The sequence below is a fragment of the Phoca vitulina genome, unplaced genomic scaffold (genome assembly GCF_004348235.1).
Source record: "Phoca vitulina isolate PV1807 unplaced genomic scaffold, GSC_HSeal_1.0 scaffold28, whole genome shotgun sequence".
Lineage (NCBI taxonomy): Eukaryota > Metazoa > Chordata > Mammalia > Carnivora > Phocidae > Phoca > Phoca vitulina.
In genome coordinates this window covers 12,642,149-12,669,437 of record NW_022589731.1, presented here as the reverse complement: position 1 = coordinate 12,669,437, position 27,289 = coordinate 12,642,149, and the positions used below count along the sequence as shown (strand labels likewise).

The 27,289-nt window shown below is 36.2% G+C and overlaps 1 protein-coding gene across 5 annotated transcripts in view; it reads right to left on the bottom strand.

Annotated features, from left to right (window-relative positions):
• The window catches only part of ATRNL1 (attractin like 1), an 839,540-nt gene that overhangs the window by 232,102 nt on the left and 580,149 nt on the right, over positions 1-27,289 (bottom strand). For all 5 annotated transcript variants that reach the window (XM_032423422.1, XM_032423427.1, XM_032423424.1 and 2 more), the window contains exon 27: positions 6,231-6,338. In XM_032423422.1, the coding sequence (XP_032279313.1) occupies positions 6,231-6,338 (108 nt within the window). The remainder of the gene's footprint in view (positions 1-6,230; positions 6,339-27,289) is intronic.

The following is a 27,289-nucleotide window of genomic DNA, read 5'->3' as shown; positions in this document are numbered from 1 at the left end:
ATTAAATTTTAATAATGTATTTTAATTTGTCACTATAACAAAATATAATGATTTATACTTGCTAACAGATAATTTAGAGTGTGATTATTCATACTACATATATATTTTTTCAGTCACAAATGGTTTTACACCTAGGGCTTTACACAAAGGTCCTATAAAGTTTCAACACTCCTCACTGGTTAAAAAATGTAATTAATATATATGTAAAAATTTTCAGGAACACATCTACTTCATGGAATAGGCAACTTGGTGTTTAGTAGCACACAGTTACCCGGAGATGCATCAAAAGTAATTATTTCATATTGTACCTTACGTTTTCCCCTGAGCGCACAGATGCGGAACTCAGCGGCACATGAGTCAAATTTAATTGAAAAGAAATCCATTTCTTAACTTACTACATTATGAACACTCAAAAAATATTTACAGAACAGTAACAGCCAGCTAACCTATGGCTTTGTGTTGAAGTTAAACGCCGAATTTTAAGAAAAACCCAGCAAAGGAACTTTAAAATTACTTTGATTTTTAGGTTTAAATAAAATCCTTAAGGTGATTTCAGAGCCTAAGCTTCGGAATTCACTGTGTAAGCAAATCAATAAGCCACACTGTACTGTTATGCATATAAAAAAAGAGAGACTTGGACCAGTTCCCAGTACTGTAAAAATGGAAAACAAATCTCACATATATATGTGTATGTATGTGTATACATTTCAGATAGATAACTCCCACTTAAAAGTAATTATCACAAAATGCTTAGCAAAGGAGAAAAGAAAATAAAATTTTAAACATTCTACTACTGCTCTTATTTTCTAAAGTATGTCAAAGGAAGATACTAGCAGCTGCTCAGATTTACTTCTGATGTTTAATTTTACAGGAAGAAATAAACAATTTAAGCTCTAAAACAATCTACTGAACAACAATGTTTTCAGCTTGTATTTTTTTTAATCTATGTTGCAGATTTATTTGAAATGGTTAGACATATGTAGCTATAGGGAATTTCAAATATCAGAAATCATAATTATTTACCAAGAGGGATGAAATCTATTTTTGAATTTAGGATCTTAGGCATGGAGCATGAAGGTACTCAATTAATGAAATTGCTACCTTAATAAAGTAAATGTTAAAATATTACATATTCCCCCAAATTATCTACAGATTCAATACAAGTCCTATCGAAATACTAGTGGGCTTCATCGTAACAATTGACAAACTTATCCTAAAATTAATGTGGAAATTCAAGAGACCCAGAAGAACCAAAACAATCTTCAAAAAGAACAAAGTTGGAAGACTCATATTTTCCGATTCCAAAACTTACTACAAACTACAATAATCAAGACAGTGTGGTACTGTCATATGATAGACCTATCAAATAATGGAATAGTATTGAGTGTCCAGAAATAAATCCCTACATCTATGGTCAATTGATTTTCTACAAAGGTCCCAAGATCATTCACTGGGGAAAGAAATTCTTTTCAATAAATAATAAAAAAAAATTATCATATGACCCAGCATTTCCATTCTTAATTACAAGGCCAAGAAATGACACTTGTACACAAACATTCATAAGAGCATTTTTCAGAATATCTAAAATGTGGAAACAAGTCAGATATCTATCAACAGATAAATGTATAAACAAAATGTGCTCTATCCATACAATAGAATAGTATTTGGCAATAAGAGGGAAAGAAGTACTGATCACATGCCACAACATGAATGAACCTTAAAAATATTATGCTACGGGAAAGAAACTAGTCCGAAAATGCACATACTGTATGAGTCCATTTACATGAAATGAAAAGAAAACATAGATTAGGGAAATCTATAAGGACAAAAAGTAGATTAAATACCTAGGGCTGAGGAAGAGCGCTAAGGGATAGAGGGGAAGTAACTGCTAAGCGGTATGCGGTTTGTCTTGGGGATGATGAAAATGTTCTAAAATTGATTTTGGTGATGGTTACACAACTCTGTATGTACTAAAACACACCAAGCTGTACAATTTAATTGGGTGAATTGTATGGTACATTTTCTTAAAGCTGTTTCCAAAAAAACCCCGTAATACTATACATTAATAAGTAGAACTTGATTTTCAGATAAAAAGGGCTTGCTAAAGGAAAGTATGCAGGTAGATATTTTTCTTCTTTGACATTTCACTAAAAACAAGTGGTACAAAAGAAATAGAGGCATCCCAATTACTTATACAACTAAGCAATAAAATGAGAAAAATAACAAGACCACCAACATTAACAGAAGGCTTTAAAGGATACAAAGCACTTGCACACATGGTCCTGCAGCCAACAAATGATAAACCAAAATGTCTTACTTGTCTACTCCCCTGAGTTCAAACATAGCGATAAAATATAAGATATAAGAATGTTGCTGATTGTCAGAACACACTCAGCAATTCATACAAAATCTTGAAGAAACAGTTGGAAAGATAGAAAGTGGTTAGGTCTCTTTAGGAAGTAAATGGTGGCCTGCATTAGGAGAAGGCCAGAGTCCACACTGTCTGGATGGGTGATGCCTACCCCACCTGCTGGGGGAGGGAACGCAGCAGAAACAGCCCAGTGTCAGGCCAAGGCTGCAAACTAATGATAGAGTAGCTTAGAGCTCAGCTGGGGTGTGGAATCCCAGAGCCACAGATGTACGGGGCCCTAGACAACCCCTAAGCATTCACTTCTCCCCACCTCAACCGCGGACCTCCAATTGCATCAGAGAGAGGCTACCATCTGATAGGAAAAATACTTCAGAAGGAAGTACTTTAAAGTTTTTGCTAGTAAAAGGGACATCCATGACAAATGAGCAGTGGTGACTGAACCCAGATTATACACTACAGGCAAGTTCCTCACCCCCCAACCACTAAATTTCTTGAAAGAGTACAATTAAGAGTTAAGGTTTTATCCCTCTTCCTAAGCGGATCTTAGTAACTAAAATAAAATATGTGTACATAGAAAAAAAGAAAGGAGACCTCTGAAGAGTGTAAGCACCACGAAAGAAGTAGAAAAATGGGATGATCTATACCAGAGGAAGTCAAATATAAAGGAAAGCCCATAACAGTATTTAAATTAAATATGAATGGCTTCAAGGGCACCTGGGTGGCTGAGTCACTAAGCATCTGCCTTCGGCTCAGGTCATGATCCCAGAGTCCTGGGATCGAGCCCCGCATCAGGATCCCTGCTCCGCGGGAAGCCTGCTTCTCCCTCTCCCACTCCCCCTGCTTGTGTTCCTGCTCTCGCTGTCTCTCTGTCAAATAAATAAATAAAATCTTTAATAAAAAAATAAATAAATAAACAAATAAATAAATAAATAAATATGAATGGCTTCAAAAAGATCAGGGAGGGTATTTGAAATATGAGGCACCCACAAGCAGTTATGAAAACAATTGCAGCTATTGAAAACAAAATATATCATTGTTGATATGAAGTCAGTGAATAGGTTAAATAACAGAAAGGATACACTCTAAGAAAAAATCAGTATACTGGAATGGCAGGTTGAGGAATGTTCCCAGACGCATCAGGAAGAGATGAAAGAGTACAAATAACGAGAGACAAGTTAAGAAATATAGATGATAGAAGAAGTATCAAGAGTATTTAATGGGAATTCCAAGATAGAATACAGTAAGAAATATTAAAAGAAATAGTAACCAAAGATTATCCAGAATTATACAAAGTTATAGGGCTGCAGATTTAAAGGGGGTACAGAGTGCCAAATATGAAATAATGTATACATATCAGAGAGAAATTTAAGAACACTGAGAAATGAGAACATTCTGAAAGATTATAAAACCGAAATGGAGATCATTTACAAAGGACAAAGAATAAAACTGACATCAGACTTGAGACAAGGGAGTAATTAAAACCTTTGAAGTTTTGAAGAAAACTTTGAATTTTATATCTAATTAAACTGTTATTAGATGTGAGGACAAAATAAACATATTCATAGGCATTTGAGGTCTCAAAGAGCATGCCACATAAAATTTCTCTTTGAAAAGTATCTTGGAGGATTTACTATGGTGAAAAATGAAAGAAATGCATGATTAAGCAACTAGATATAAAGAGTAAAGAAGGGTAAAGATAGTTCATTGTTACTTAAATATGCCATAATAAAAAAAGTACACCCATAATATCTGGATTAAAATTTCCAAGCAGTATTAACATAGGGTAGGAGGAACAGAGGGAGTTGAGAGCATACTAAAATATTAATTTTGTTTGAGACAGGCAGGGTAGGAATGTGTATCAATAAGTTTTTAGAAAGTGATAGAGAAAATAACCATCACTATGAACCTTGGTAAGTAATGGGTAACCATCAGAAACAGAGAAACAGAATATGTAACTCTGTTTAGTAGAAGGAAATCAATTTATCCAAGAGAAACAGGGAAAAAGAACCAAAAAGAAGGGTAGTAACAACAAGAACAACACACACACACAGACACACACACACACACACACACGCACAAACACCTGCACACACAATGGAGTAGCTAAAATAATCCTTGGGAGTACAGTAATTATTGTCAATGTAGATAGATTCAGGCAATTAATCAAAAGACAGACTACAGAATAGGAGAATAAAGTGAATAGTCATTTCTACAAGGGATAGGTAGAAAACAAAAGGATACAGAGAAGTTGGAAGTAAAGGAATAAAAGGACTAGTAGGCCAACATGAACAAAAATAAGTAGAGGTAGAAATCTTTAAACTCTACAAAATAAAATTTAATGTTAAAAAATGACAATGATAAAGAAGGAAATAAAATTTGGAAGAAATAAAGAAATGGAATGATTAGGAACACACACACCTAACAATACATTCTTGAACACTAATAAGCAGCAACGGACACACTGTGGAGGTGCATTTGTATGTGAGTTACATCTGCTCCTTACGTTTGTGAGTTTTCTAGTTCTTTGATTGGTCCCTTTCCCCTGTGGACTATGTATGCATCGTTTACATTCATTTCTCTCCTGTGACTTGTGTTTTCGCAGTTTTTGATGATTTTAACAGATGAGGAGAAAAAGAATTTGCATTCAAATACTGCAGGTTTCCTATTTGTTAAAGATTTTGTACTAAAGTGATGTGAGGCAAACGGCCAACATGAAATCAGAGCACTTCCTGTAACCTCCATTTAATCATTCTGTCTTCTAATTTCTCCCTGAGTAATGGAAGATATACATAAAATTTCCTAATGTTCTAAGCTTCCATGGCAACCTGTGATCTAGAATAGTAAAAATTCAAGTACACAAAGATTCAGAGAAATGTCCTTTAAAAACTGGCTCTTTGGATAGCATCTACAAGGCCTGATTCAGTTGTTTAATTTTTTTTCCAAAATAACCAAAATGCTAGAGACAGAATCAATTCTATTTGTACCTAGGTTTTCGGAGGAGTCTATTTTTATATTCCTTGCTTTCCTTGAAGAAAAGCAAGATTTGAAAATAGCAACATGAAATTAGTCATATAAGGGCATTTTTTAAAAAAGGGAAAACAATTTTCAACTCTACAGTGTTTCTTAATCTTCCTACTTAAACGTCTTACCATCCATGAAATAGAAATAAAAAATAATAAGCATACAACTAAATTACTATGCCTTAAAATGCTTTGATTAGTTGTTAATCACAATCTGTGGATTTTTCCTCTCTGTGGGTTATTATTTTCAGAAACCATTCCAGGCATTATTTCAGGAATCCATTACCACATTTACTTGCATATAATGATTTCGCCTTCGCCATACTCTATTTCTGCATGTGCAATAAAATATACTAATATATCCATTACCACAAATAAAAATATTCACAATATTCTATAATTCTCAACATTCAAAAATGAAACAATGTAATTAAAATGCAACTCATCTCCACCCACCTGTTACAGTCAACTTCGTTAATAAAGATAAAAGTTAATTGTTAACTAAAAGGTGCTGGGCACTCCAAGGACTAAATATAGGTGCTTTGTTTTTTCCATCATACCTGTATCTTAAATTCCTTCAGCTCCTATCTGTCAGCTCCAGGCTGCCAGGTGAGCAGTCTGTCACTCTTGCCTCGACTAATAGATTCTCCAGTGGCTTTTGTTACAGCTCATGTCACACTATTAAAACTATGTGCCTTGGAAGTGGCATCACATATGTAGCTGAATCTTGTCAACTCTACATAATCAGACTTTATTTGGCTGCACAAGCAGATGCAGATTAGAAAAGCAATATAAACACGCAAATCACAGTGGTCCCCTTTCGGCACCACAGTTCCTACCTCTAATGGCCCTCGCAGAAACTCTGTTTGTTCAGCTCCTACTTCCAGTGCAACATCAACAGAAGCAAACGGACGGCTGGCCATCTGCTGTCTTTCTCGAAGCAGTTGCTGGAGGGGGTTAAAAATGATTTGTTTAAAATAGGTTTAAAAAACACATGAAATTCATCAAGACCTGGTTCCATTTTGAACAAATGGTACTCAAAACTTAGGAATCATCGGATACACATATCTATAGCTAGATCACTAACATGAAAATTGTTTTTTCTCCATGGCCTGGGTCATAAATCCACAGAGGCTTTGAACGCATGGTACCTGCAAAGAACTTTTCCCCTGACCTCTATCCACAGACCTAATGAAACCTTCTCAAAAGCATCTTGAAAACCTAAGGTGGGAGGTGCTACTTCAGTAAAAGGCGCTACTGTGACGATGGTTAATGCCAAGTGTTCCCACTCAAAGTAATGCAGCTTTTGTCGCAGCTGAAAGTTAATACCAGTAAACCTGTTAAAGAAAAGATAATTAAAAGTCTCAAAATGCATTGATAAAGATTAAAGAAAAATACACTTGCCAAGACTAAGTTTTGGAAGTCGTCAAGATCCCATCAACTGCTGTGGAAACAGCAGGAATTGCTATCGACAGTGTTTGCAGCTTGATTGAAACCACCTGTGTTCATTATTTTAAATGAAGAATGATTAGTAGGTTGCAAAAATTTTGTGCCAGGGCTTCTACAGCACCCCCAGATATTTGTTTCTTTTTCCTTGTGCCTACTCTGGGCTTTGCCCAAGCTAAAAGCAATAAACTAGCAAGTCCCAGCCAACTACCAATCTAATTTATATTTCTGCCTTTCCTTGTAATTATAATATTCATTAAGTCATGATAAGAAAAAATTGATGACCAGCAGTAGATATTGCAAATCTTGCCCTTCTCATTCTACACAGCTAATAAAATTATTATTAAATATTAAAAGTGGATGAGCGATGCAATTAAATACTCTTTCAAATGAGAAGAAATTCCTATCATTGAAAAAGGCAAAATCCTTGAACACAATGAATAGCTTCATTATTCACAGAGATTTTTAAAGATTCACTGGCATTAAACTTAAAACGTTAACAACTGGTATTTGAATGTAAATGTATGTCGTGCTGTGATGCATCATTCATAAAATTCACTCTTAGATGATGAAGGAACAAAAGCCAATACCTGATGGCAGTTTATTATTTAACATTTTTGTTTTAACACTTGTAACACAGCAGTGACAGTGTTCATGAAATGAGCATCTAAAATATAATTTAAGGTCTTGCTTTGTCATTATTAAAAAAAGAACATTCACATGCCAATATGGATGGGATAGAAATAATACAATTATTACTGAGTAATAGTTTAAGTCCTTAAATTATATGTATATTTAGAAGCAATGAAGACACGCTAAAAATATATTCAAAGTAAAAAGTAAATGATATAAACTACCCAAATTATTCACTTAATATAACCTCAAAATTATATTATTAAAAATAGAGCTGCTAGAAAATAAATAGAATCTTGTTTGTGCCTCTCTTAGGAGTGGCCAATAGATCTGAACATTTTGTCTATACAAAATGCAAACATAATGTTACTTCAAATGCCAAGGGATACTAAGTGTAGAAGACACAATGCTCTTTGTCTCTCAGATAAAAATATACACACAGACGCACACATAGACACAGACACACACATACAAATATACAAACTACCCTTTCTATGGTAATGTACAAATTACCATGAGAAAATTGTAAATTCCAGTTTGAGTTTAAACACAATTTTCTAACATTTATATTAAAAAGTTTCTTCATCTGGGGGAGCCTGGGTGGCTCAGTTGGTTAAGCGTCCAACTCTGGATTTTGGCTCAGGTCATGATCTCAGGGTTGTGAGATCGAGCCCAGCATTGGGCTCCATGCTAGGTGTGGAGCCTGCTTAAGATTTTCTCTCTCCCTCTCCCTCTGCCCCTCCCCACCCTTCTCTCTCTCCCTCCCTCAAAAAAAAATTTTTTTTCTTCATTTGTACTAGTTCTCCACAAATTACAAATGGCATCTCATATAATTAAGAGATTTTTTTCTTCCACATTTTTATTTAAATTCAAGTAAGTTAACATATAGTGTAGTATTGGTTTCAGGAGTACAATTTAGTGATTCATCACTTACATATAACACCCGGTGCTCATCACAAGGGCCCCATCACCGATTTAGCCCATCCCTCACCCACCTCCCCCTCCAGCAACCCTCAGTTTGTTCTCTATAGTTAAGTGATTTTTCACAAAAAGAACAGCTTCTGTTTCCTTATCTTACCTTTTCCCTAGATCTAAAAGTAAAAGGTCTACAAAATATAAAACATGAATACTCAATACCACAAATTGTAGTATGTCTATAAATACTCCAAATTGATAAAGAATAGATTTCTCTGGACTATAATGTATTATTGTGACACCCAACACTTGTAATAAAGAAAAATCAGTGAGTATCTAATACTTTTGTTCATTTAAAAAAATACACAGGTATTTTTAAACATTCCAATCTGTCTTCTGAGCTTTGAATTTCCATCACTTTTTAAGAATCGAATGCCTACCACAGTACTGTTTGCAAATCAGAAGAAAAACACTGTTCTTGCCCAAGACCATAATACTATAGTTCGTAAAACGAGACATAGTAATGTAAAAATAATTAGGGCACAAGGTAGTGTACAGTAAACGATACAGATAGGGAATTAGCCAAGCGAATTAACTCTGGGCCACTTAGTAGAGGACTAGTTCGAGGACTCTGGCTGACACACTGAGTTTCTGACTTTAGAAAATGAATGCAAATATCCTGACTGAAACTCAGAAAACGTCCTGAAACACTCTTGCTTCAGTATGATGGCCCTAAAATAATAAAGTGGAATAAAGTGAGATTCTCTTTGCTACTAATTTCTGGCTCTCAGCCATATCCTTACCAATTGTCCCCCCTCTTCCCAGGTAACATCTTTATGCATTCCTTCCTGAATTTAGTCCCCTCTGTGTCAGAACAAAGAAGATGTAAATGACATGCTTGTGAGTTAAATTTTGTCAAAGTTTATCTGATAGGCAATATAGCCAGATGCTGGAATGAAAAGGACCAGTTTTTTCAGTTATTAACTGTTTGAGCTTAACCAAATTATTTAGACCTCTCTAAGCCTCAATTTTTCTCATTTATATAGTTGGGATATTAATACCTACACTTATACCTCAGAGGACTCGTTTTAAATCCCAGCTACTCCATCCACAAACTCTTAGACCATAATCAAATTACTCAGACCTTTCTAACACTCATTATTTCTCTCCATAAAATGGGAATAACAATAATATCATAAGGGATGAGGCGCTGAAGAGATAATGCCCTTGGACAGCTCAACACAGACGCTGGCCCATGGTGAGCACTCAGGAACTGTTCACTGGTACAATTACTATGTTAAATTTCAAGCACTAATTTTGTCTTTGAAGGTGGCACACTAATTACCACAGGCCCATTTTCTTCAGCACTAGTGACACATTTTGCTCCACTACTCTCCTTTTTAACAAATGTTGCAAATTTATGAGACGGTTGGAAAATGTCATGATTGTGGTAAAATGAAATTAGACTTGGAAATGCTTTCTGCTATTTGTGACTAAGAATGATAAAACCTCAACCTACAAATTAGGGGGAAATATAAAGTACTTTCTTAAGAACTTTTGAAATTTAATTAATTTTGTGATTGTGATTTTTATATTAAATGAAGTTTAACATTTTGTACAGCAATAAGAAGCCATAAAACAGATGATCTGTTTTATAACTAATCTGCTATTGCCAATTATTCAGCATAAAGATAAAGCCAAAAGAACAAATTGTCCATAACACAATAGATTATAATCATGCTGCCATAAACACTGTTGTGAAGAAAATTTAAAAATTAAAAGAGATGTTCTTCATGTCATGTTTGTTGCCTATAACTATTTTATTATTCAAAATGTCTTACAAAACAAACCATGAAATTAAAAATAGTATGAAAATCCTGGTTTAAATATGGCAACCAGGAATAATCATTGATTCTATCAAATGTATATATGATAATTTTCCACTCAATACTACTACTTCAAATACTGTATCATTCTTCAGCGTTCATGCTAACCACCTTCCCAGCAAAAAGCATACAACTCTCTAATAGATTTTAGGATAATAATCCTTAAACACACATACACAGAACAGAACAGTAACTAACTGTCCCCAATTGTCTTCATGTCTCCTTCCTCCTATGTCTAGGTTCTATCCATCCTTCTCCCCCACTTCCAAAGGTCCTTCTACCCCACCCCAAGTTTGAAGTGATCATCTCACCTATGAATTATTTACTAATTAGTATGGTACTATCTCTTTATATCTTTAGGCTTTTCTGAAATCTTCCTTAAGGAAAAAAAATCTATTTTTATTTGTTTTTTATTACCTACAGTGCTAGTTGGTAGTCAGTAGTATTTGATGAATGAACAATTAATGAGTGACTTAAAATATAAAAATCTGTATCATACAAATGTGAGAAGGCAAGTTATGATAAAACTAATTTTAATTAAGATTAAGCCTTTAAAAGTATGTGTCCCCTGATATTCTAGAAGTTTCATCCTCCAAACTAGATAGATATTTATTTTTTTAGAATAGGGCAATTTTGTGGACCCAACAAATCAATGTCAGGTTTCATGTTGCTTTTCATTAACCTTATTGCAATACTGCAAAAATTATGAAAAAAAAAACTGCCATAAATTCATCATAATGCATTCGTATTTTTAATAGCATTACATTCCTAAGATTTTGGAAAGGCATAAAAGGAACAATCAAAATGATTTAGTCATTACTCTTGAACTTACATACTAAAATGAACAAAGTGTTTGAATTAGAGATTAAGCAACATTGCATGAAAAAGAGTATTTCTGTTATTGACACAAACACAGTTAACATAGAGCAATAGAAGTGAACAATCAATTTTGTTCTTTTGGTATTAGAATGGTGCAAGCAAGTAAAAAGAAGTGGCAAATAACTTTTCGTATCCTGAAATTAGGAAAGTATGATATTCTAGCATTTTATCAAACTGAATCTGCAAGGCACAAGTCTCAAACTCTTATTCAGAATGCTGGGAATCTTTGGCTTCCCAGTCTTCTGGTTTGAAACTGGTATTAGCATTTTATGGGAGTGACCTGGCATAACATCTTTGTTCAGATTACTTTAATTACTTTTCTCTAGGCTTCTGCAATCTTTGACCTATTGGGACTATGTTACTCTTGAAATAGTTGTTTATTTAAAAATAAAAATTTTCCAAGAGCTTCTTAACAGGTATTCACCTAGTTTACTGAAAGTGTTCACTTCCAGTGATTTTTGAATTGGTATTTTTGCAAATTTGTATTAACTTGCAAAATAAACTTCAGTGACCATCCAGAAGGGATTTCATCATTCAGAAGATCCCACTAAACCTTAAGTTTACTCAGATTTTCTTCATTATTTTAGGCAAAATGTCCTCAGTTGTCAAGTGGCCATAGCAGATTTTTCAGGTAGATTGTTCAGGTACACAGGGTTGTTTGAGTAATAAGGTGACAAAAATAAAACCTACCTTTACTATCATCAAACCTGTGACCAGACAGAGGAAGAAGAGAACAAAAATGGAAAATGTTTCTAAGTGTTCCCAAATATAAAGTTCAATATTTCCTCTACAATGCTAATAGGTTATATCGGCTTATAAATATACACGTTTATAAATATACATGTCGATGTCTGCGTGAAAGTGTATATGTGAATATGCATAATTATACCTACGATAATTCAGAGTAAATACGTCATAACTTACACTTAAATGACAGCTAAAACTCATACATAAAAGGCCAAGATAAGGATTAAATAATGCCAACAAATAAAGGTCTTTGTTGTCACTTTGATAACACTGTGCATATAATTGGTACGACTAAGGCATAGTCTTCATAGATTCTTAGACCTGAAAAGGAACTTAGAGATCCTCTAGGCCACAAATTCCTCAATCTGTAGACAACAGACCTCCAAATGATACACAGGTGAGTACCAGAAAATCTATGCACTAATAGATGACACTTTTCTTCAAAAAAGTTTTTTCTTTGCAATTTCAATGGATTCAATAATTTAACTTACTACCTTCTTTAGAAGCTAATTGCCCCTCATCCAGAACCAGAATGTAACTCCACTATTTTCTTAAATTCTTTCAACAGACATATCTCTCAACATATATTAATGCTTAAAAATAAAACAGAATAATGAAAGCAAGCAAGACTACTTTAGAATTCTCTGCACATCCCTATTTGTCAAATAAGAACTTTGATATATTTCTTAAAAGCAGAATGGGTTCAAAAGCTCAAACATCTATTTCTAAAGTTTCCTTTTATTTCTTCATCTAGCTTAGTGGTTCTTAAGCTTTGGTGTTTATGAGGTTGTATGCACAAAATCATCTATATTCTAGACTGCATAATTTTGTCTCCGTATCAGCCTTACATACTTACTATATTTTACTTTATTTTATTTTGTTTTTTGAGGGGGGAGGGGCAGAGAGAGAGAGAATCTTAAGCAGGCTCCGCACCCAGCACAGAGCCCAATGCGGGGCTTGATCTCACGACCCTGGGATCATGACCTGCACTGAAATCAAGAGTCGGACACTTAACTGACCGAGCCACCCAGGTGCCCCCTCACATACTGATTTTAGATAGCTTCCATGTAGTGTAACTCTCATGGAACTCTAAAAATAGTCCATATTATCAGGAGCAGAGTGGCCCCAACTGTATGGTCTGACAGTATCACTATCACTTGCGTATAATAAGGTCTTAAAAGCTCTCTACTAACAGGAGTTAAAGAAAATATGTCTCACTTTTACAAGTAGGGGCATTTAAGTATGGACTGTCTTGGTTTAGGTTAATTTAGGCAATGTCAAAGAAAAGACAGTATGACAGATCTTCCTTATCCTTATGTATCCATCGTTATGCATTCTTAATTTAACATCATGGGAGCCAAAACTGTACTTCTTACATGGCACAAATCTTCCCAATTGAAGTTTGAAGCCAAGAAAATGGAAAGAGCACCTGACAACAGTCTCTATATATCAATCACTGTAAGTCTGCATGGAAAGTAGGTTTAACCTAAAAGGGTTGGACCTTTACCAAAATTTGATTTTTTTTCTTACTACAAAAGTTATATCTTAAAGCACCCACAAGGTTGCTCATCAAATCAGTTAAGCTTTGTATCATTGGATAGACCTTGGGAGAACCATTCTGTTTAGAAAGATCAAGCTGGTGTTGGTGTGGAGAAAACAAAGAAAACTGAAACAATATTTCTATCCAATTATCACATCCACTCCAGAAACTGCTAATATTTGCTAACATTTCTTTTAACATTTTGAAGTAAGTTAGGATAGAATTGGTAGCTTCATCATTTCTCTATAGTCTAAGTGAAATACTAACATGTCCCAGCATAGCCAATTCCTGGTTTTCATAATTGTGTGTGCCTGTTGACTACATGAATAAAGAATTCTATCTTGTGAACACTTTATCAAAAGAAAATCAACACTTAGATAATGCAGATGATATGCCTTTGTATATTTCTTTTTATCTTATAGTGAGCGACATATTTTATTTAATTCACCAATGAAAAATGAAGTATGACATGGGGGGAGGGGCAAGATGGCAGAGGAATAGGAGACCTAAATTCAGTCTGGTCCCAGGAATTCAGCTAGATAAGTATTAAACCATTCTGAACACCTACGAACTCAAGAGGAGATTGAAGAAAAGAACAGCAGCAACTCTCTGAACAGAAAAGTGACCACTTTCTGGAAGGTAGGACGTGGGGAGAAGTGAATCCGAGGCGATATTCAGGAGGATAGACGGCAGGGGAGGGGGCCTCCATAGACCACTACCAGCAAGTGACAGAGCAGCGGAGCACAAAATCAGAACTTTTAGAAGTCTGCTCTGCTGAGGGACGTCGCTCCAGTGGGTAAGCGGGGGGTGGAACCCTCGCTGGGACACTATGGTCTCAGGACCCTCGGGGTCACAGAAAGACCAGGGGTGCCTGAGTGTGGCAGAGCTCCCAGGTATTGGAGCAGGGAAGCCGGTTGCAAAGACAGAGCCGAGGAGTGGGCTCTCAGCTTGGGGTTGCCATAAACCATAATCAGGGCACAGTCGGGCCACTGCTCTTCCAGCAGGGACCCAACAAGCGGCAGATCCAGGGAGACTCCTCTTCCTCCCCCAGGAGGAGCGGCGCAGGAGTGCACCGCAGGAATCTGCTGGGTTTGGAGACTCCAATCAGGTCATGTGCCAGAGATAGAAACGTTCGGTCATAGGCCGAGTGAACATGGAGCGCGGCCAGAGACCAGGGAGACAGGAGTAATTGACTGCTTTTCTCTGGGGGCTCACTGAGGAGTGGGGCCCTGAGTTCTCGGCTCCTCCAGAGCAGAGATTGGGAGTCCACCATTTTCACTCTCGTCCTCCAAAGCTGCACAGAAACCCTGCAGGGAACAAAAGCTACCAAGAGCAAACCTGAGCAGGTTTCATAGCCCGGCTCCTGGCAAGGAAAGTGCAATTCCACCCGAGGCAAAGACATTTGAGAACCACAGCAACAGGCCCCTACCACAGAAGATCAGCAAGAACAGCCAGCCAAGACCAAGTTTACCGATCAATGAGAACTGCAGAACTCCAGCGCTAGGGTAGTAAAACACATAGAATTCATGGCTTTTTTCCCCATGATTCTTTAGTCTTTCAAAGTTAATTTTTTTAGTTTTCTTTTTCTATTTTTTTTAATTTTTCTTTTTCCCTTTTTCAACCTACATCTTATCAATCCTTTTTTTAAAAATCTTTTTTATTTTTCATTTTTAGAGTCATTTTCTATCCCTTCATTGTAGTTAACCTTATGTTTGGTATATATATATATATATATATATATATATAAGTTGTTCTCCCTTTAAAATTTTAGGATACAGTTTCTTCTAACTGACCAAAATATACCCTAAATCTTGAGTGTATGTCTTTGTTCTAGTCTCCCGCTTGATCACATTCTCTCCTTTTTTTTTTTTTAAATTTCTCTTCTTTCTTTTTTCAAACAACTTCTTATCTTATCAATTCCTTTTATAAAACCTTTTATAATTTTCATCTTTACAGTCATATTCCATCCCTTCATGGTATTTACCCTTATTTTTGTACATTTATAAGTTTTTCTTTCTTTAAAATTTTGGGAGGCAATTTATTCTAACAGACCAAAATATGCCCAAAATCTAGCGTGTGGTACTGATCTATACACCAGCCTGATTATATTTGGTCATATTGGTTTTTTTTCTCTTTTTTCTTTCTTTTCCTCTGGTTTCAGGTCTCTTCTGATTTGTTTAGAGTATATTTTTCTGGGGTCGTTCCCTTTTAGCATTTTGTTCTCTCATTCATCTATTCTCCTCTGGACAAAATGACAAGATGGAAAAACTAACCTCAAAAAAAAAGAACAAGAGGCAGTACCGACTGCTAGGGACCTAATCAATATAGACATTAGTAAGACGTCAGAACTACAGTTCAGAATGACGATTATAAAGATACTAGCTGGGCTTGAAAAAAGCATAGAAGATACTAGAGAAATCCTTTCTGGAGAAATAAAAGAACTAAAATCTAACCAAGTCAAAATCAAAAAGTCTATTAATGAGGTGCAATCAAAAATGGAGGCGCTAACTGCTAGGATAAATGAGACAGAAGACAGAATTAGTGATATAGAAGACCAAATGATGGAGAATAAAGAAGCTGAGAAAAAAAGAGATAAACTACTGGATCTAGATGGCAGAATTCGAGAGATAAGTGATACCATAAAATGAAACAATATTAGAATAATTGGGATCCTAGAAGGAAAAGAAAGAGAGAGAGGAGTAGAAGGTATATTGGAGCAAATTATAGAAGAGAACTTCCCTAATTTGGGGAAGGAAACAGGCATCAAAATCCTGGAGGCACAGAGAACCCCCCTCAAAATCAATAAAATTAGGTCAACACCCCAACATCTAATAGTAAAACTTACAAGTCTCAGAGACAAAGAGAAAATCCTGAAAGCAGTTCAGGACAAGAGACATGTAACCTACAATGGTAGAAACATTAGATTGGCAACAGACCTATCCACAGAGACCTGGCAGGCCAGAAAGGACTGGAATGATATATTCAGAGCACTAAATGAGAAAAATATGCAGCCAAGAATACTATAGCCACCTAGGCTGTCATTGAAAATAGGAGAGATAAGAAGCTTCCAGGACAAACAAAAACTAAAAGAATTTGCAAACACGAAAACAGCCCTACAAGAAATATTGAAAGGGGTCCTCTAAGCAAAGAGAGAGCCTAAAAGTAACATAGACCAGAAAGGAACACAGACAATATACAGTAACAGTCACCTTACAAGCAATATAATAGCACTAAATTCATATCTTTCAATAGTTACCCTGAATGTAAATGGGCTAAATGCCCCAATCAAAAGACACAGGGTATCAGAATGGATAAAAAAACAAGACCCGTCGATATGCTTTCTGCAAGAGACTCATTTTAGACCCAAAGACACCCCCAGATTGAAAGTGAGGGGTTAGAAAACCATTTATCATGCTAATGGACATCAAAAGAAAGCTGGGGTGGCAATCCTTCTATCAAACAAATTAGATTTTAAACCAAAGACTATAATAAGAGATGAGGAAGGGCACTATATCATACTTAAAGGGTCTATCCAACAAGAAGAACTAACAATTGTAAATATCTATGGCCCTAACATGGGAGCAGCCAATTATATAAGCCAATTAATAACAAAAGCAAAGAAACACATCGACAACGATACAACAATAGTGGGGGACTTTAACACCCCCCTCACTGAAATGGACAGATCATCTAAGCAAAAGATCAACAAGGAAATAAAGACTTTAAATGACACACTGGACCAGATGGACTTCACAGATATATTCAGAAATTCCATCCCAAAGCAACAGAATACACATTCTTCTCTAGTGCCCATGGAACATTCTCCAGAATCGATCACATCCTGGGTCACAGATCAGGTCTCAACCAGTACCAAAAGATTGGGATCATTCTCTGCATATTTTCGGACCACAGTGCTTTAAACTAGAACTCAATCACAAGAGGAAAGTCGGAAAGAACTTAAATACATGGAGGCTAAAGAGCATCCTACTAAAGAATGAATGGGTCGAGCAGGAAATTAAAGAAGAATTAAAAAAATTCATGGAAACCAATGAAAATGAAAACACAACTGTTCAAAATCTTTGGGATGCAGCAAAAGCAGTCCTAAGAGGCAAGTATATAGCAATACAAGCCTTTCTCAAGAAACAAGAAAGGTCTCAAGTACACAACCTAATCCTACACCTAAAGGAGCTGGAGAAAGAACAGCAAATAAAGCCTAAACCCAGCAGGAGAAGAGAAATAATAAAGATCAGAGCAGAAATCAATGAAATAGAAACCAAAAGAACAGTAGAACAGATCAATGAAACTAGGAGCTGGTTCTTTCAAAGAATTAACAAGATTGATAAACCCCTGGCCAGACTTATCAGAAAGAAAAGAGAAAGGACCCAAATAAATAAAATCATGAATGAAAGAGGAAAGATCACAACCAACACCAAAGAAATACAAACAATTATAAGAACATATTATGAGCAACTATATGCCAGCAAATCAGACAATCTGGAAGAAATGGATGCATTCCTAGAGACGTATAAACTACCAAAACTGAACCAGGAAGAACTAGAAAACCTGAACAGACCCATAGCCAGTAAGGAAATTGAAGCAGTAATCAAAAATCTCCCAACAAGCAAGAGCCCAGGGCCAGATGGCTTCCCAGGGGAATTCTACCAAACATTTCAAGAAGAATTAAAACCTATTCTTCTGAAACTGTTCCAAAAAATAGAAATGGAAGGAAAACTTCCAAACTCGTTTTATGAGGCCAGCATTACCTTGATCCCAAAACCAGGCAAAGACCCCATCAAAAAGGAGAATTATGGACCAATATCTCTGATGAACATGGATGGAAAAATTCTCATCAAAATACTAGCCAGTAGGATCCAGCAGTACATTAAAAGGATTATTCACCACGACCAAGTGGGATTTATTCCTGGGCTGCAAGGTTGGTTCAATATCTGCAAATCAATCAATGTGATACAATACATTAATAAAAGAAGAACAAGAACCATATGATATTCTCAATAGATGCAGAAAAAGCATTTGACAAAGTAAAGCATCCTTTCTTGATTAAAACTCTTCAGAGTGTAGGGATAGAGGGTACATATCTCAATATCATAAAAGCCATCTATGAAAAACCCACAGCGAATATCATTCTCAATGGGGAAAAACTGAGAGCTTTCCCCCTAAGGTCAGGAACCCACGGCAGGGGTGTCCACTATCATGACTGCTATTCAACATAGTACTAAAAGTCCTAGCCACAGCAATCAGACAACAAAAAGAAATAAAAGGCATCCGAATCGGCAAAGAAGAAGTAAAACTCTCACTCTTTGCAGATGATATGATACTTTATGTGAAAAACCCAAAAGACTCCACCTCAAAATTTCTAGAACTCATACAGGAATTCAGTAAATTGGCAGGAGATAAATCAATGCACAGAAATCAGTGGCATTTCTATACACCAACAATAAGACAGAAGAAAGAGAAATTAGGGAGTCAATCCCATTTACAACTGCACCCAAAACCATAAGATACCTAGGAATAAATCTAACCAAAGAGGCAAAGGATCTGTACTCAGAAAACTATAAAATACTCATGAAAGAAATTGAGGAAGACACAAAGAAATGGAAAAACGTTCTATGCCCATGGATTGGAAGAACAAATATTGTGAAGATCTCAATGCTACCTAGAGCAATCTACACATTTAAAGCAGTCCCTATCAAAATACCATCCACTTTTTTCAAAGAATTGGAAGAAATAATCCTAAAATTTGTATGGAACCAGAAAAGACCCCGAATAGCTAGAGGAATGTTGAAAAAGAAAAGCAAAGCTGGTGGCATCACAATTCCGGACTTCAAGCTCTATTACAAAGCTGTAATCATCAAGACAGTATGGTACTGGCACAAAAACAGATACATAGATCAATGGAACAGAAAAAAGAGACCAGAAATGGACCCTCAACTCTATGGTCAACTAATCTTTGACAAAGGAGGAAAGAACGTCTAATGGAAAAAAGACAGTCTCTTCAACAAATGGTGTTGGAAAATTGGACAGCCACATGCAGAAGAATGAAACTGGACCATTTCCTCACACCACACATAAAAATAGACTCAAAATGGATAAAAGACCTAAATGTGAGACAGGAACCCATCAAAATCCTAGAGGAGAACACAGGCAGCAACCTCTTCGAACTTAGCCGCAGCAACTTCTTCCTAGAAACATCGCCAAAGGCAAGGGAAGCAAGGGCAAAAATGAACTATTGGGACATCATCAAGATAAAAAGCTTTTGCACAGCAAAGGAAACAGTCAACAAAACCAAAAGACAACCGACAGAATGGGAGAAGCTATTTGCAAATGACATATCAGATAAAGGGCTAGTATCCAAAATCTATAAAGAACTTATCAGACTCAACACCCAAGGAACAAAGAATCCAATCAAGAAATGGGCAGAAGACATGAACAGACATTTTTCCAAAGAAGACATCCAAATGGCCAACAGACATATGAAAAAGTGCTTAACATTGCCCGGCATCAGGGAAATACAAATCAAAACCTCAATGAGATACCACATCATGCCAGTCAGAATGGCTAAAATTAAGAAGTCAGGAAACAACAGATGTTGGCGGGGACGCAGAAAAAGGGGAACCCTCCTACACCATTGGTGGGAATGCAAGCTGGTGCAGCCACTCTGGAAAACAGTATGGAGGTTCCTCAAAAAGTTTAAAGTAGAGCTATCCTATGACCCAGCAATTGCACTACTGGGTATTTACCCCAAAGATACAAATGTATTGATCTGAAGGGGTATGTGCACCCCAATATTTATAGCAGTAATGTCCACAATAGCCAAACTATGGAAAAAGCCAGGATGTCCATCAACAGATGAATGGATAAAGAAGACATGGTATATATCTACAATGAAATATTATGCAGCCATCAAAAAAACCAAAATCTTGCCGTTTGCAACAACATGGATAGAACTGGAGGGTATTATGCTGAGCAAAATAAGTCAATCAGAGAAAGACATGTATCATATGATCTCACTGATATGAGGAATTCTTAATCTCAGGAAACAAACTGAGGGTTGCTGGAGTGGTATGGGTGGGAGGGATGGGTGGCTTGGTGATAGACATTGGGGAGGGTATGTGCTATGGTGAGCACTGTGAATTGTGTAAGACTGATGAATCATAGGCTGTACCTCTGAAACAAATAATACATTATATGTTAAAAAAAAAAAAGAAAAAAGAAAAAGATAGCAGGAAGGGAAGAATGAAGGGGGGGAAATCGGACGGGGAGACGAACCATGAGAGACTATGGACTCTGGGAAACAAATTGAGGGTTCTAGAGGGGATGGGGGTGGGGGGATGGGTTAGCCTGGTGATGGTATTAAAGAGGACACATACTGAATGGCGCACTGGGTGTTATATGCAAAAATGAATCATGGAACACTACATCAAAAACTAATGATGTAATGTATGGTGATTATCATAACGTAATAAAATAAAATTAAAAAAAAAAGAAGTATGACTGTCTGTCATCTCTTCATGCATCAGCAATAAGAAAATAATTCTCAGTAAAGTCTTCCTGCCTTGTCAAGAAATTTCATTAAGGCACAAAAGCAGATTCTGAAGTTCTTTTTTATTTGGTATTCCAAAAGATGAATCTTAAAGAGTTTGAACTAAAATTCTGATCAGAATTTTTTTCTTTCCTTCCCTTCCCCTCCCCTCCATTCCCCTTTCTTTCTTTTCCCTCCTCCCTCCCTTCCTTCCTTCCTTCCTTCCTTCCTTCCTTTGTAAAAGGCCATTCTTAGAATCATTTGATAGAGAGTTCATTCATATCCTCATCTACTTAGTGAATAACTTTGGCTGTGATCATTCATTCATTAAAAAAGAATTTTTACTCAGCTCCTACTGTGTACCAGACACTTTTCTAGGAATAGATATATAAAAGGTGCCTCTTTTGATTCTATTCAGCAAGCTTTTATATGATATTAAAAAACCATATCAGGGACTCTTCTAGACCATCTACCAGGAGACTGGAGGCAGACAATTGGGTAATATTCTGATGTTGGATGAAGTACTTATGTAGCCTGGATTTAAAAGTAACAAAGCCTTACCTATTTCTTAGTGGGCAAAAACTTTAAGATATGTAAAAATATTGCAGAATTTTGAAGGTTACTTCAGGAAATTCTAAAATTTGGATTCTTAATCCATTCTTCGTGACATAGATGGCATCATTGATTTAGACTTTGCCAAAGATGACCTCACTTCTGAATGAAAGAAATCATACAGAATGGTTTTCTGTAGAAGAGTTAAAAACTCAGCTATTGCTTGATATCAGACCATCCTTTCCAGTGATCAATAGGAAATACAATGGACCTTTGCAAGACAGTATTTTGTTTTGGTTTGTTTGCATTTCTTGACATTAAAACTAAAAGTCAAAAATAAAATGCTGATAGCCAATTTTAAAGATTACTCTAGGCACTTAAAAGTCATTACTAACAGCATATAGAAGTCTTGTTTGTTCAACATATACTTAAATAAAATATTACCAGAAAATCACTGCAGAAAACATATAATGATTGGGAGAAAGAGATAGCAGAGGGAGAAAGTGCTTTAAGTAGGGTGATTACAGAAGGTGTCCTAAGAAATGTCATCATTTAACCTAAAACCTTGAACACTCAGGATATGCATGCATACCCAAAACCTCAGTAGTTTAGAAAAGTCTATTTCTTTTTCACACAAAATCTTCTACAGATCTAGGTAACTTCCCATCTGGTAACCCAGTAATAGAGACTGCTTCAGTCTTGAGGTTCTGCATCACAACCCAAGGATTCCTTGAATGTAAAGGCAGAAAGACTAGTGGATCCTGTATGGACTTTACAGTGCCTCAGACGAGAAGTGACATACATCACGGTCCATAAATAGTCGCATGGCCCACCCTCACTATGCGGAGGCCAAGAACATATAGGGGAAGAAGTAGAATACTAAGTGAATGGAACAAAGGAAGCCAGAAAAGGTCATTTCAGGCAGAGGGAACAGCACCTGCAAAGTTCTGGAGCCAAGTCTGAGCTTAAAGTACTCAAGAAACAGACGGCTAAGTCTTATTAAGCGACGTGGCAAGGAGCAGAATGGTCAAAGGATAATTTTGGCTTTATCAAGGTTAAGAGAAATTGCAGTAACATATATAAATCATCAGACACCATATGATCTAAGGAAATCATATTTATTATTTTTTAAAACATAATTTCTTTTTGTATTGTTCAGAGTCCATTCTTATGGTGTTAGAAATAGCTCAAAACAAACAGGCAAAAAAAATAGGCCTTACCATCCTCATATAAAGTTATTTAAGACATAACCAAGAAAACAGCAACAGCAGTTAATCTCAAATACAATGAACCTAGCTCTCCCAGTAAGTATCAAAAGGTCAATTTTGTATGTAACCTTCTTTAATACAAAAGGCCAGGTGGTTGTAATTTATCTGAGCAAATCAAAATGAGCAAAAGGATGAGTACTGAAAAGGTCATTTAAAAGCTGGATCCCCAGAATGGATATTTAATACATATTACTCCTCAAAGAGTGAAAATGGGAAACTGGATAATTTCAAATTTTGAAACATGCACTAGAAAAAAAATGCTCCCGCCATAGAATACCCTCACAGTCATATTGTGGAATACATTACTTCTTCCAGTTAGAGGTCTAAGTTGTCAGAGAAATACTTGTCCTGCTTTCAAGAAGAAGAGCAAATGAATGCCTTTGACATACCAGACATGCACAATATGATCAAGTCAACCTTGACGAGTGGAAATATAAAAGCAGCTGATTACAATAGAAACGACACATCGACTCCTGCCTGTGTGCCGGTAATTTATGACTGGAGGCTCTTGTTACAATAAAGCTCAGATCAATCCTTCAGTAGCATTTCCCCCCTCTTAAGAATTAATTTACTAAAGAAGTATTTTTTTTTCTCCCTGATTCTGGGAATCAATACAAAGCTCAAGATTCATTTTTGAACCACAATATGCTAGCTTCTAGGTTAAGAAATTCTAAATGCAACATAATCCAGTTAGCTTTTACATTTAGTGTATAAGAAGTTCATGTCAAACATTTAAGTAGTTTGTGACAATAATTTTAAAGACCTAGAAGAGGTACTTAAATCTTCCTGGAGACATAAATGACTCAAACACTGACATTTTCCTCTTAATCGATACTATAAAAATATTTTTTTCCCTTTAAGGAAAATGTGATTATTTTGCTATTAGCAAATGGAGTCATTTTTGGTTCAATATTGAGAAACTGTAAAAATGGTTTTTCTGTAAAATGTTTCTTTGTGAAATAAGACATCTGCTAATTACAATTTTCTAAAGTCTATTGAAAGATACCTACTTTGTTCATGGACTAATCAATATGATAGATTAATATGCAGTTATTTGTTTTTAATCTTTTGTGAAAGGAGATAGGATATAAATATTTTTAAAACTAATTTCAATCATTTGAATTTTTAAATGTCAAGGGCAGTTAGATGCAGCATAGATTTCTCATGACTGATATAAATTGCCTTTCTTATGTACTTGGAATGGTATGTTAAACCATAAAAATCAAATTGTAAGAAAAATCAGTGGTCATAGCAGACTCACTGAAATAACTCATTCTCAGAGTTGGAAGGAATCCTAGAGGTTACCTAGTCCAATGTTCCCAAGTGCTCTGAATTTTCTGACAAATGGTCATCTAGCATCCTCAGATAGATCTAACAAAAGAATCACTTTTTATCAAGGCAGTTTTTTTCCCCAAAAGGTTTATAACACAGTTAGAATTCATTATACTGAACAAAAACTTACATTCTTGGGATCTTTTTGGATCATTAAAGTTAAATAGGATACTTTTAATCTCCTTAAAATTCCTTTAAATATATATTATTTGAAACTTTTCTTACATGTTCAAATTAAACAATTCCAATATCTTAAACTTTGCATTCATTATTCATGCAACGAACATTTATGGCAATGCTCTGGGAAGAAGGCCAGACACTGCCATTTAAGAGATATGAAATATAGTCCTGTCCTCAAGGAGTTTACTCATAGTTTCATAAAAAGGACAAAACTGTTTCTCATTTAACATGGTTTTCAGCATTTCATTTTTCAATGTTCCTCTTAAAATGTAAAGTGAACACATATTTTAGATGTGATCTGACTAGTGTAGAATATGGTATAAGTATTTCTCTTAATGTATTCCACATTCACATGCACTTTAAAATAGTTTTATTTTTTATTTTTACAAGTACTCTGCTGTTGGACCCAATCAACAATTCCAGGTCTTTCTCACATGAACTTTGATCAAAATAAGTGTTCCTACTTAACATTTCTACAACCGAGTTTTTTAATCTAAATTCAGAACTTTACATTGTGTTTAATTTTTCATGTGTTAGTGTTGTTATTGTTTTTAACCTATTTTTCCTTGAGTGCAGAATTGACTTTGATATTTTGAACTTCCAACTAACATAACTAACAGTTATCCCCATAATATCACCTGTGTTGAGCCTCTACTCCACTCTCTCTGACCAGGTCAGCAAGATTTGATGAAGAGGATATCAAAACAGTGAGTTGCCTTACTTGATAGTAAGACAAGGTAAATCATAAAAGCCATCAAGAGAATGACTTTTGCTTTTTATGTTGTGGGGTTTCCTCCTTATAGTGATGTCAAAAGATAGAACAGATAAAGTGTATGGATTTAGAAATATCAGGTTTATTTTCATGGGTCATATCCAAATATCCACTCTGGGAGAAAATAGGTATTTGATATCTAAGAAGCTCCACAGCTGGTATACACTCTGTTTTATTTTCAAACTGTGTGAAATCATCCTCTGCCCACTGTAAAAATTTATCCAAAACATATCCTCCCTAGACCTTTTCCTAAAGTACAGCTTTTTGGATCATATGTTGTTGAATCCTAATTTTCATACTTTGTATACATATCATATGAGGAATGGGTCCCAAAAGTGGGGCAACTGAGAGAGGTCCTTGCCTACTTCAGTCTTAGCCAGTCCCTCATTAAGGATGACTAAACAGCTTTCTTGGCTCGAATTACCATCTTATGGTCCAAGAATGTTCCCAAGAACTTGATTATTTCTTCCTGTGTATCTTATCTGCTTCACCTATCAACTGGTACATGTCTTCCTGAATTTATTGGCTTATGGTATATTCCTACCAATAAAGTCTACAAAACCATATAATTGTTCTCCCTATACCAAATATATTTTAACTCTTACCAAATATATTCTATAACATACAGATTCCCTTTATTCTACTACAATATTTCCTTCTACCAATTTGTCCATAAATCTCTAAATTTTATAATCAAGCTATTTATTTCCTGGTTGATGAAAATTTTAAATTGATCAGGGAAAAGAAATGAACCCTTATTACCTTTTTTTTTTTTAAGATTTTATTTATTTGTGAGAGACAATGAGAGACAGAGAGCATGAGAGGGAGGAGGGTCAGAGGGAGAAGCAGACTCCCTGCTGAGCAGGGAGCCCGATGTGGGACTCGATCCCGGGACTCCAGGATCATGACCTGAGCTGAAGGCAGTTGCTTAACCAACTGAGCCACCCAGGCGCCCCCCTTATTACCTTATTAGGAGCTCTTTCTCTAAAAGTGGACACTTACCTAGCATTTGAGAATGAATCTATTCAGCTGGTGGGGTCTCTGATAAGGTTTCCAAAAGTAGCCCTTTCTTACCTACTTGGGATTCTGAACAATTTGAAAAATAGAAAGTAAAGATAAAGGACATAATATCTTTATTAATGATGCTCTTTATTTCACCTTCCTTTACAAATTAAATAAGTCACTCTGCTTCCTTAAGGGCAGAAGAAGTATTGAGAGAACCTAAGAAACAAAGACGCAGATCATTGGGCCTCAACTAGGGCCAAAGCCTTCAGGTGCAACTAATTATTCAGTGTGCCTCTTCCTAAGCAGGTAAGCTGAGGCAATGATTTAACTGTATGGACAAGAAAAGCCTTTAGAAATTGGTGGGCAGAAGGATATTTGCTGTTCTTACACTACAAAGAAGTCCCATGTACATACTATTGAACCTAGGTGAGCTTTAAATGGTTAGTGTTAGGCCGAGGGAGCCAGCACTAGTTACTTTGCCTGGAATTCTGTTCTATACTTCTTTCCTAACCATTTCACTTAAAATGCCAGTCACTGCCACACACACACACACACACGCACACACGCACATACACACATGCACGCACACACGCACATAGGCACACACATACACGCGCACACATGCACATACATATACGCGCGCACACACACACGCACATACACACATGCACGCACACACACACGCACATACACACGCACGCACATACACGCGCGCACACGCACATACATATACACACGCACGCACACGCACATACACACGCACACATACACGCGCACACACGCACATACATATACACACACGTGCACACACGCGCGCGCGCACACACACGCACATACACACATGCACGCGCGCACACACACATACACGCGCACACACACATAGAGCCACTACCCCTCAACCGGGCTTTTTTTTTCTCCATAGCATTCTCTACCATCTGTCATGCTATGTCTTTGCTTATTATTTGTTTATAGAGGGTCTCCCCATTGAGAGTATAATAAGGTTTTATCTATGTTAAAATCTCAGCATCAGGGGCACCTGGGGGGCTCAGTCGTTAAGCGTCTGCCTTCGGCTCAGGTCATGATCCCAGGGTCCTGGAATCGAGCCCCGCATCGGGCTCCCTGCTCCACGGGAAGCCTGCTTCTCCCTCTCCCACTCCCCCTGCTTGTGTTCCCTCTCTCGCTGTGTCTCTGTCAAATTAATAA